Consider the following 12,834-nt stretch of genomic DNA (forward strand, 5'->3'; position numbering starts at 1 on the left):
CCGGCCCAACCCGGCCCGGCCCGGCAAGGCAAGGCAAGGCTGCGGACCTCGCTGGGATTTGTGCAGTTGTGACAGCGTCCAAACAAAGTGCACACGCAGCAGAGCAAAGCTGCTCGGACCGCTTGTGCCTTGATGCGAGGCTCCGTGACAAATGCAACCATCGGCAGCGAGTGTGTCTGAACGCGTGGACGGAATGTCCTACAGGAGAGAATCTTTCACGTCTTGAAATATTTAGACAACGGGAAACTTTTGGGCTGGCACGATTGCACATTGACTTCTGTGTCTTGATAGTTTTGGAATTTTAATTCAAGTTAGTTTTTAAATTGTGTTAGTTGTAATTAGTTTTCTGGGTGGTTTTTATTAGTTTTTATTAGATTTAGTTTTTTTTCAAAAACGCTTTGTTTTCGTTTGGTTGTAGTTAATTTTAGTATTCGTTTTTTTTTTTTTTTTTTTTACTGTGTGCAAGATTAGAAAAGCACCATGCTAAGTCTTCTTTACTAAAACGTCAACAAATTCTATTATTTTAAAACATTTTGACATTCCAGGGTACAGTTTAACATTGCACAGATTTTGGATTACAATAAGTCGCAGTGCGTGATACCGCTTCGAAAGATAAATGCATGCATGCACCCTCATGAAATAAACGAGGATGCCTTGTTTGCAACAATGACAAACAAGGTCAGATTTGAAATGTAGAAAAATTGTTGCATCACTGATAAAAAAAAATAAATAATAAAAAAAAATAAACAAAAAAAGTAAAAATTTGCTGTTCTGCATATTTCACATTTCCAGGCTTTGATTCCCCCAAAATATATTTTTTTGTATTTGATTTATTATTGATTAGTCATTAAATGCCTTGTCTTTGTGACCTCGCAGGCCTTGGCGCAAACTCCAATGCAAAAACAACAAACAATTCAACAATCTTGTTTGAAAAAACATTTCATGCGCACGCTAAGCAAAGCGTCTCTAAGCAGCTAATTCGAAAAACAGAGCGAGCGCAACATGAGAGGGCCCATTCAGTTACACAACGGACCGATTCTTAACTAAATTATTTATCATTTAAAAAAAAAAAATAAAAATAATAAGATACAGTACAGTTCTGTGACTGTGACCTACAGGCTTTTCCAGAGATTTCAGGACGGGGGATTTTTCTAGTTACCCGAAAAAAAAGTTAAAAGTCATGTAAACTTATTCAACATTGAAAGCAGCTTTTCATACAGCCACACAGCATTGACAGAGCTCTGATCTGTTTGCTGCGTCATGAGACAACAACGGTGACCTTTGTCGCTTTGCGGTTTTGTGATCTGAAGTTGTGGAAGTTTTTTTTTTTATTATTTATTTATTTTTTTTTAATGACAGCTCAGAAATAAGCACAAGAATCGATTGTATCTGGCTTTATCTGTAGGGACGCGTGCTGGAAATAACCGACATCTACACATAAAGGCTGCATTTGGAACATGTCTATATATAGACGAGGCAATCGGATCATATCAGTTTACCGAGGAGGAATTGGCATGAGGCTAACATCATTATCATGCCATTGAAAGCACTCAGTGACCACTTGTGCCTCATAGAGAGGAGCATTGTCATCATGGAATCTATTGCTTCTGGTGGAAATGAAATGCATCACGAGCTCATGCAAATAATGACTCACAATCGTTTTAAATAGTGGAGCGGAACGCCGGATGAGACACGCAGTGCTGGATGGACAAAAGTATTGGGACACACGACCATTAACGCCTGCAGGATGGGAAAAAGGGGGGGGGGATGTCGTGGTGTTGTTCATTAATAGAAGAATAATGTGTTTCCAAATGCATTTTGTAAAAAAAAAAAAAAAAAAAAAAGCAGGTCTAAGTTTTGGCGCAGGTGGTGGATTCGATCTAGCTCGGAGCACGCGTGTTAAATATTTTTTGTATTTCATTGATGAATATGATAAAAGCGAGCCTCAATCCCTCCCTGAATTATAATAGAACTGAATTTACCGTTCTCCAAGTGCCGATTCCTCAGCGGCCAACTTTACATCATCCTTATGTGGAGTTCCTTTTAAACGTACTTTGCGTGCACTCCAGTGAATCCTTTCCCCTTGTAGACTGCATGCCTCGCGTGCGCTGAATTAAGTTGTTTTTTATTTGGCAAACAATACACCTGTGTTCTCTCCCAATGGAATGGAAATGGATGGATGGTTGCGATTATTGATAGAAATTCGGAAAGTACCAGGTTGTTATTTGAAGGTGGCTGTTAGCACTCTGAAATCACTCCGCCAACTCCTCAGCCATTGGTTGCGCCTTTCTGCTCTTTGGCACCATACTGCCTCTCGCAGGCCAGTCTTGGTACTACAACAGATGCTCTTTCGGAGGAGGACAATCGCGATTAGACAAAATTTGGAATGTGTGCATGAGCATTGAAAGCACAACATTAAATATGAGGATGCCTAAACAAACCACTGATTGATTGCTCCATTAATGAAGGGTTCCGTCTCCAGACGTTTGAGCGGCTTTTTCCGGATCACCGTTCCCCGTCCTTTCCCCCAGTGAGCGACGTTTCCACTTTGGTGCTTCCAGCAAGGCGAGCTTGAACGGCAGCCAGTTCCCCCGCACCGGCCCCCTACCCCCGTCGGCTAACGCGTGTTGCATGTTGTCGAGCTAAGCCGAGCAGAACCAGGAGCGATGTCGTCTCGCGGCGGCCATATGGCGGCCGTCCTTGCACGCTATCTTGAGGGAGCCTTTCTCCCTCAGATGTTCAGAACGGAACCTCGGGCTCTCCCACATAACACCCCCCCCCACCACCACCACCACGCGGTTGAGGAGGCCTACCGGGTCACCACCTGGGTGACTCGGGCCCACCAGGCAGAGCGGAACAAGAACATCAGCTTCAGTACCCCCCCCCCCCCCCCCTGCACACCCCACCCATTGTCAGAAAGCGTTCCCACCCCTGCTCAGTGCCATGCCTCCAGATGTGGCTTAATTTACTGCGACTCTGCTAATTGCTGTAATTAAGGATTAATTACTGTTAATTACCTTTGCATAAACTCATCACCAGTCAAAGAGCGGAGCCTTATGAAATGTGCCACGCTCAGGAACACAGGCGTGAGGCGGCTGGTGTTACCGGGGCCGCTTGTTCCGCATCTCGTCCCGCCGCGCCGGGACGCTTGTAGGGCAGGACCGCCACCACCGTCGTCGCCGACGTGCAACGCCTCGCCATCTGTCAATAAACGCTCGGTTTCAGCGTCAGTGCGCCGGATGACATTTGATTAGACGTTATTTATCGGCAAACGCGAGACAAATCCACCGCATTATATAAATCATGCCGGTTTTCTTTGCAGTCATAATCGCGTTCGTTTGACGCCGCAATAAAGTAGCAGTGGCAAAGTTTGAAACAAAGTGATGAACTTTTCTAAAAAAAAAAAAAGTTTTGTTCCTCCTTGTCTTGAGATTGCTATGAATGCTTTAGTTCCATTTTTTATTTTTTTTTCTCCTCCACGTCAAGCTGACATCATTCCGTCACACATTTCTTTATGTGATCATCGACTGGCTGGCGCAGCACCAAGTCGTATCGAGACAATTCCCTTCGGCAGGCTGCTGGTAGACGGCCAATCAGAAGCAAGTGGGATTTTTTTTTTTTTAAACTGTTAATCTTACCTGGAGTCAAAAACATTTATATATAATTTTTTTCATCGGATCTCCAGATTTGAGGTTTCTGAATGCCTTCCAAAATTGTGAGTGCGTGATTTATGATTATTTTCTGTTGGCAGTCCACAATATTAGGTACTTCATTTAATTTGCAAATAATATTCTTAATATTTAAATAGCATTTGAAAATTAAATATATTCCCCAGACTTTCCCCTTATTCATTTTGGGCTCTCAAAATATATTTAAAAGAATGCGAGATTGCTCTTTAACGTTAAACCTCATCATTGTTTTTCATTTTCGTCTCGACTCCCAAAATTCTTGGTCCGGTATCGAGTCGGTCCGACACCTTACGATTTTCAAGCGTCTTAGCGATGACAGGACACGATCAACAAAACAATAGATGAGCTCTAACAAAACTGGAAACTGATGGGAAATGTTTGCATTGTTGGGGCGTCTTGTATCTCATGACCCAGCAAAATTCATCCAGCCATTATCTGAGACGCTTCTTCTCACGAGGCTCACGGAGAAATCCCAGATGTGTTCGGGCAGTAGGCGGTAGTGATGGCTAAACGAAGCTTGAAATCTGCTTCATGAAGCGGTTGTAATATTTTTGGACTCCTGTAGAGGGCGCTCTCGGTTCAACATTGGCCTGAAAGCCATTTTTTTTTTAAACCCTTTATTTCAACCAACAGTGCCATCTAGAGGACTCAAAAATACCACAACTGGTTCATGAAGCTTCATTTTCACATCACTAGTAGGCGGGGCCCACCCTCAACTGGTCGCCAGCCAATCGCAGGGCACACAAAGACGAACAAAAATCCGCACTCACACTTTTCGAGTGTCCCAAAACTACTCTTAAGTCTTCTGATGTTCACGTCGCTTTCGTGCGTCCTGGTCTTCAAATGTGTGATCTTGCGCACAATACTTCTCAGTGTATGAGAATTCCAACGTGAGGGCGTAGTTCTCAAATTATGCTTTCATCAAGAAGTTTGCGCCGTCCGTCAGATGAGTGAGCGATACTTTGCTGTGCCGTCTTTGTCTACACCGGCTTGTGATTTTCTCATCCATGGCTTCCAGTGCGGCCCGAGGACTTCATACAGCACCGACCGACTCTGAGATCTTTATTTCAAGACACCTTGAGAAAGACTGACAGCCGCGGGCTAGTCTATATACTACTGTAACAATGAATTATTTTAATGAAGGTTTTTTTTTTTTTAATGGGGGGGGGGGCGTAAATTGGAGTGCAGTGCTATGGTGGCAAGGCGGTGTTCTGAATGGTCTTCTCCTCTGGCACTGGCTTCCTCATTATCAGGCCAGCCCCTCGGGCCTCAAACTGGCCTGCTTAGGCCCGGGATGATGACGATAATTACCGTTATTAGGAGTAGCTGCGGGGGGAACTTGTTCTGAAAAACACCAAGCTGAGTTCTTGCCTCGCTCGCAGACGCATGCAAAAGTACCCATCATCAGCGGAGAAAGCCGGCGAGAAGGAGGCAAATGGAGGGGAGGTGAAGGGGGGGTGCAGGGTTGAATAAAAAAAAAAAAAAAAAAAAAGGGGAGGGGATGAGGGGAACGGCCACCAAATCCGCCTAATGTGACGCCTGTCAGCTCGTCTCCCACCAGCTGTCACCTCCCAAATGCACTGGGGTTCATTTTTTTAATTGACACCTCGCTTTCCTATTCCATTTCTATTTTTCGCCTTTCATTCTCCCTCCGTCGCTCTCTCCCCTTCCTCGCCTGCGCCATCCCAGTCTCCTCCACCCCCCCCCCCCCCCGCCTCCCACCCGCTCCTTGTCCCTAAAGCATTTCTTAGGCGTTTTTCCTCGTCCTTGGTATCCCCCCCCCCCATCGCACCCGCCCAGTGTCAGAGACAACGCTCCCTTTCTGCACATGATACTCGAGATGGCTGATAAAACATAAAGCTGTTTTCGAGCGACTTTATGACTGTGCCCTTGTGTACTGAGCCTGTACAGTTTTCCATTACCTGGTGATGGAGGGAACATTTTGGGCCACGAGACGCTCCCCAGAGTCCATTGACACAAACCACAAATCTACATCCGGGTTGCTGCTATGTTGCATTTTCAGGACATTTCAGGCGAGTTTTGGGGGGCCGGAGGTTTTTGTGTGCCCGTAATACTTTTGGAGATGGCTCGTCATTAAAGATTCAATTCAAGTCAGTTGAAAGACATGAATAGAAATTTGGATCTAATGTGGCGCGGATTTATTGAGTGTTCTTTTGGTTTCTATGCACTGTATTTTGCTTTCAGTATGTGGGTCAATGTGTGTGTGTGTTAGTGGGGGTGTTCAATGCTGCTTCTTACGATAATAAATTATTGTGAATCTCAATGGGTCCATTGCACAAGAAAAAAATACATCATAATATTTAAAAATATTTTCCGACATTTTCTTCGGCAGAGGAAAAAAATTGTTTGTTTTTTTGTTTTAGGTATAAAATCTATTTTTTTTTTATTTTTATATCTTGGTCAGCCAATTAAACACGACTGTTGTATTTAGTACACATAAAAATATCAAATTAATCGGCTGGGCGATTTGTTATTTTTTTTTTTTCGTCTCAAATCCTGATTATGTCAAACTTAATTGCAAATTTGTTTAGGTTGTCAGTTTTGGAATTGTCCGGCTGGAAAAATTTCCCCGTAACATTTTGCTTGTTTCATGGCATTAAAAGGGGGCAAAATATTTGAAATGACAAACATATCGTTACATTAATGCCTGTTTGAGCGTGTCAATCAAAACTGCATTATAATCTTTGGTTAGGCAAAAAAAAAAAATAATAATAATAACAATCGTCGCAAAGGTTGGACTGCAGCAAAATTGTCTATTTATTTATTTTTTTCATTTTGTTTCGTTTAACGCCCTTCCGCAGACAATAAGTTGCATACATCCAAACGTCACCGAACTGCCAGCACCGATAATAGCCTGGCTTATCTTGAGTGTAGTTTTGGTCCCAGTGCGGGTCACTTTGAGGGATGACGCCGCGCGTGCTTGTAGCAAATGCAGATGAGCGGATGCTGAACTCCCCGGTGGAGCACGGAGGCGAGGACTTGTATTAGTGATACTTGTCATGTCTGCTGTAAATCACACGCTGCAACCCCCCCCCCACTCGCCCCCGCCTCCTTCCTTCTCCAGGTTCCTAGGTTGTTGTTTTGTCTCAGAATGCTGCGTGGCAGCGATGAATGGTGGTGATGTTACATTATCATGTGGCTGTCGCTTTCACTCCTGCTGACTGCTCCGTGACAGGCCCACACACACACACACACACACACTTGCAGAGCGGCTGTGTCAGGAGCAGGCCTGATTTATTAACTGCTGAAACCCTAGATGACGTGTGCCCACACAATCAATAGAAAGCACAGCCAGCGCCGGGTCACGTGAGCGGGACGGGAGCGCGGCGAGGAAGGATGCAAAAAGGCGTTCTCGCCGGCTTGCTGCCGAGTATATTGCATTACTCTATTGATGGGAAATGGATCCAGTCCAGCCTCGGCTGCCTGCTGCCAGTCCGAGACGAGGAGGCTCCATCACGGCCGCTGCCTCGTTTTGGCCGTACGTCTTCCTAATTGTGACACCGTGCTTCAATATCGTTAATTAAACATGTTTTTATTTAAAGGCGTTCGCGTGGAGGCGGCTGCACGCAGGTTGCCCGGCCAATGTGTGTTTTCGCCTTGCGCTATAGTGCCGTGCTGCGTGTGTGTGTACGCGCCGAGTACCTTGATGCTTCCCTGTGTGGGTGGCTTAATCGGCCTGTTTATTTACGCTCCCGTTGTCTGCACACAGCAGGCAGTGCGGCGGTGGATGCCAGCCAGCTCTTAAGGGAGTAAAGCAGCAGAAATTAGTTTTGTCAATAAGCAAAACAAAGGCTTATTCTTAGAATTCCATTCATTATTCCTGCATATGGCTGGAGGATTGTTTATGACGCTTATTCATTTTTAATGTGATGCCTTTTTTTGGGGGGGGGGGGGGGGCGGGTGGAAGTGCTGCCCCACATTGCATGCTAGGAGGGGGGGCGAGGCTATTATACAAGAGCAAAGAGGAGGAGGAGGAGGGGGGCGGGAGAAAGAGGGGAACGTGTCCTCTCATTGTTCAATTAAGTCTGTCGGTAATGATCAAGATGAGATGATGGCCATCTTCCCTTTATAGATCCTAATCTGTGCGACGGCCCTATGAAATAAAGGCAGTATGGAGCGGCACAATAAAAAGGCTCTCTACGCTATTATGCAAGCGCGCGCATGTGATGTATTGTAATAGGGCCACTTGTGCTTGTGTCAGGTGATTATGTTAATGTACGCGCGGCGGTTGCAGAGTTCACAAGGCGCACTCTGACTAGCATTAAGGCCTTATCGATTCCTTCGCTATTAGCCAACGGGAATAAATAAAGCTGATGGCCGTGGCGAGGGTAATTATACGCAGCGCAGCGGATTGTTTGATTCCCCCTTATTAATTGTATTTATTTAATCCATTTCATGCTTTTAGCCATGCACTCTGGGAGTCGGAAGGCAGGGAATTAATAAATCACTCTCGGGCTCATTAGATTTCCCCCTTCTGCTCGGGATGTGTTGCTATTTTGTCAGCATCCAATTGGCGAGCGTTTCCTGCCGCTGGTGTGATTCACATGGAAAAATGTCTGCCAACGCACACCAACGCTTGCGTGTGTGTGTGCGCCTCCCCCCGTGTGAACTCCTGACCTTTTCCAGCCGTCTGATGGCCATTGACATTTGCCTCTCGAGTCGAGCTTGCTCACGTGTTGGAGCTGATGCGAATGGATGATGATATTGCTTGAGGAGAAAAAGAGAAGGAAGGCGGAGGGGGGGGGGATAAGGAGAGAAGAAGAAAAGAGGGCAGACGAGCTCTCCATCTGGACCCCCCCCCCCCCGCTCGCCACAAAGGTCACAGGGGCGACTCCGTCATTACAAAAAGCGCCGCCCCTCTGAGTGGCCGCGGCGGGAGAACAATACAATTTACCCTCATCGTCGTCTTCAGGATGTGCTGCTTATCATATCACACTGTCGTGCTCAAAACACGGCGGGGATTAAAGCGGACGAGCGGCGCCGGCTATGTCTTTGTCCTTGACGACGAGCGGATATAATGGAGGGCTGCACCTGGTCGCCTTTTCTCTTTTCGGCACCTTGGCAGGAAGACGGGCTGAGCGGCTTCTTTACTGAGGGAGCCTTCTGGTGGCGACAAGAGGCAGGACAATAAATGGCTCTCGTCACTTTGGTCACGTGACAGCCGATGAACACAAGCTGACCTCATAAACGTAGCAGTTACTTTTGACTGACAACATTCGAGGAGTATTTGTCAAACGATATGTTGATTATTGGGATTGTGAGCTGTGTGCAGCTTTGATATTTCGGCCTTTTTGTGATTGTCAGAGGGATTTTCATAATCTCGGCAAGAATTACTTTATTCTTTTAAAATCGTCCTTATTAGGGTGTGGCATAGGGCACGACTGATTCATCGGCCAGCCGATAAAATCGGGCAATATTGGCACTTTTAAAATCGCACGATTACGATTTTATATATATATATATAAATTAACACATTACAACATAAGACAGCATAAAGTAAATGATTTTCGCAGATTCTTCTCACCATTATAAAGTTCTCTCTGTAAAGAAAAGATCCATTTCATCCTGCTCTTGTATGGTTGTACGGTTACACAATAAAACGGTGTCATTTAGCTCCAAGAGTAGTCGCTTGGAAGCGTGCATTGTCGGGCGCACTTGCAGCGCGCACGCCCACTTCGGCGCTCTCTTCTTTGTCGTGATTGTACTTGGCCCTCCTCGTCATGCCAGCCAAGTGTTAGTTGAGGGCCGCAGGCGTGTGACGACAGGTTCAAACGCGCTCCCACCTCGGCGTGAGTGCGAGCAGGCGTCAGACTGAGGGGCCGCTTTCGCTTGACAACATGCTGCATGCGGCCTTTCAAATGCACTCGAAAAGTGTTTCCCGAGCCCATAAGCTCTTTGGTTCAGATCATCAAATTAGATTGTTTGTTGTTTTTATGAGTCGGACGTCAAGACTCTTCAGTTTAGAACTTTAGCCCTCTTTAAAATATATGTACTGAAATTGAGCAGCGTGTCTTTGCATTAATATAACGGCGTAATATGTTTGATTGGTGTTGTGCTGTTTAAATACGCCCCGACAAGGCAATAAAGCCGTCAGCCAGAGACTAAACGTAGTCTGAGCATAAGGAGCGCAATGAAAGATGAACTCTGGTGGAAGGCTTTGTTCATTCTTTTTTTTTTTTTTTTTTTTACTTTACATGAAATGATCGTCAGAATCGATGAAATTATCGTTTTATGATCTCACCGAGCTGCCGGCCTGTCTGAAGCTGCAGCGTTTTATGGCTCAGACTTGATCCATTAAAATGACGGCCATATTTTAAGGAGGATCGTTTGCTAGACTGACACGGAAGATGGTTAAGATGCTCCCCAAGTCGTTGTAAAACGTTTTTTTCTTTTTTTTTTTGCTTTACTTGGAGTGACAATTTGTCAGGTTGATGTCACTGTTTTGACGCGACGGTGTCTTGGTGTGTTCTCCCCAGTGCTCAGTATTCGCGGCGCCCAAGAGGAGGAACCTCCCGATCCACAGCTGATGCGCCTGGACAACATGTTGCTGGCCGAGGGCGTCGCCGGGCCCGAGAAAGGCGGCGGGTCGGCAGCTGCGGCGGCGGCGGCCGCGGCCACGGGGGGTATCGGCGCCGACAACTCGGCGGAACACTCCGACTACCGGGCCAAGCTGACGCAAATCCGACAGATTTACCACACGGAGCTGGAGAAGTATGAACAGGTAGGCGGGGCGATGACAGCAAATTATAGCAAGCAGTTAGTTGGCTCGGCCGGAGACGACCGCAGCGAAATAAAATGATCACCTCAGCTGAATCATTTTATTATTTCATTAGCTTTAATTCCTTTTGGGAGGATTCCAGCTGGACTGTTCTTCTGGCCAGACATGAAAGCTTTCAGTGAGAGGAAGCGCATTCCTTGTAACCAAAACAAATACGGCTGATGGACACTTTCTCCGCCAAAATTTTCTAAACTCACAAGTTCTCTCAATTTACTTTTATATCAGATTATTTTTCTCCATTAAAAAGGAATTGAAATTCCGTTCGGGGATTGGGGTGTTAGGTAAACCGATTTGAATCGGAAAATCGCTTTCGAGTTAAAAGATGTGAGTGAAAATCGAATCAAATTGAATCCTTCTACTTTTTGAAATGTCCTGGAAACGGGTCAAGATACGTATCAAATCGTTTTTTTTTTTATTGGACAGACGCGCAATATCCTGCATGCATCTGTGGCGTCAGGGCCGAAATCTTCTTCGTCACAATTTGGTCAATTTTATATTTTTCTCCAAATGTATACTTTTGTCAATCCACACTCGTGGGTGTTATTGTTCCAAATTTTAACCAATATAAATATGACACCAGTCTTTCCCATCAATCCTCCCCCGCTAAAGATAAAATGAAAGCAACATTGTAGTGTGGCTTCGATTTTCAGCAGACGGCTCAAAGCAGCCACGGTCAATTACGAATGTAAGTTGAGGCGCAAGGTCAGAGGTCAGCCGCTCCTGACCTCCTCCAGCAGGGAGTCAACAAACATTTTCAAAAAGGTGAACGTAATCTCAGTTTCCAACTCTGGCCCTTGAGGGCCACTATTCTGCATGTTTTGGATGTTTCCCCCCCCTCCAACACACCTAATTGAAATGAGCAGGTCATCATCAAGCTCTGCAGATGTCTGATGACGATCCTGAGCATTTGAATGTGGTGTGTTGGAGGATGGAAACAGCTAAAAAGAAAATGCAGGAGAGTAGCCCTCGAGGACCGCAATTACCAACCACTGTTATAATGCGTTCATGTATAATAAAAAAATAAATAAACAAACTAATAAATAAATAAATAAATACAGCCCGAAATTGGCTCCTTTTTGCCATTTTTTTTATTTTAGTCAATTAATTGATTAGGCCCAAATCTTAACATACCCCACACCTCAGGATAATCAGTCAAGATAATCGTTCAGCGATATCCGAAAATCCCGGCCTTTTCTAACTTTCACGAGAAGAAGTGAAAACATTTCAAGCTCAAAGTCATGCTTTTCAGGGACGTTTGTGTAAAGCGTGGACCGCGGCCAGCTGTTACATCAGTGACAGTGGCGCTCTTCCCCAAAGACTCGAACGTCTCGTCACTCCCGGGGAAGTCAAAGCGCCGTTGCAGCTTTGTCATCTTCTCCAGAGGACGGCAAGTCATCGGCGACTGTCAAAGTCAATATACACCTGAGCCGTTTTGGTGTGTGTGTGTGTGTGTGTGTGCGCACGTATGACTGAGTAGTGTGGGGCGCGTGTGTGCGTGCAAGCAAAACGGCTGCTCGGTGCGTCACTTTGACTGACGTAACCCCGGTGTTGACAAGCAGCAGACACCTTGCAGTCTCACGCGGTGACTGATTCAGACAGGGAGGGAAGGAGCGCCACGGAGAATGGAGAGACGCACTTTTAAACCTCTTGAACGCGCGCGCCGCTGAAAGGCTGCTGTCGTTTTACGTTTCCCTTCACTTGTCTCAAAGACGTCATTTTTTTTTTTTTGTAGTTGTAGTCACAAGCGCACAAGCACCGCCGCTGTACGACTCGCAGCGCCGCCTTTGTTTGCCGTCATGCTTCACACGTTGCGTCGGCTGATTGAGTAGAGGAAGTTATTACCTCGCTCAAGGATGTTGGTGTTTCATTGCTGTGTGGAGGATTATTTAAAAACCGTGTTTTGACATAAAATGGTGGATAGGCCACTTTTGAGCAATGGGAATATTTTTATGAATATTTCATTGAGTGGTGCTCTGATTGATCGGCCACCGATTGTGATCCGCCGATATCCGGAGAAAATATATGATCGGTCTATCGACAAATGCAGCCAACTCGACTGTCAATTTGAAATCTTGTCCTGCTTTGTTTTGCAATAAAGGGACGGAAATTTGGTTCGCATGTTTTTTTTTTTTAATCTGATAAATCATTGAATCCCAAAAATAATTGGCAGATTAATCGTTAGTGAGCAGCAGTAAAATTTAAAGATGTGCAGCTAATCTATGTGATTCCGTATCAGCTGACCTCAGTCATGGATGATTGGTATCTGAATCGGCATCATAAAACGCCCCTGCTAATAAAAAAAATCAATAAAAAAATCATTGTAATCCGCTCTGATACTCTCACAGT

General features: G+C 45.4%; 1 protein-coding gene across 2 annotated transcripts in view; it reads left to right on the forward strand.

Annotated features, from left to right (window-relative positions):
- LOC148326359 (pre-B-cell leukemia transcription factor 1) overlaps window positions 1-12,834 on the forward strand; it is a 58,142-nt gene that overhangs the window by 34,819 nt on the left and 10,489 nt on the right. For both annotated transcript variants that reach the window (XM_088312168.1, XM_088312169.1), the window contains exon 3: window positions 10,187-10,431. In XM_088312168.1, coding sequence (XP_088168294.1) covers window positions 10,187-10,431 — 245 coding nt within the window. The remainder of the gene's footprint in view (window positions 1-10,186; window positions 10,432-12,834) is intronic.

This window comes from Idiotropiscis lumnitzeri, chromosome 12 (genome assembly GCF_059441095.1).
Source record: "Idiotropiscis lumnitzeri isolate Australia: NSW breed Sydney's pygmy pipehorse chromosome 12, RoL_Ilum_1.0, whole genome shotgun sequence".
Lineage (NCBI taxonomy): Eukaryota > Metazoa > Chordata > Actinopteri > Syngnathiformes > Syngnathidae > Idiotropiscis > Idiotropiscis lumnitzeri.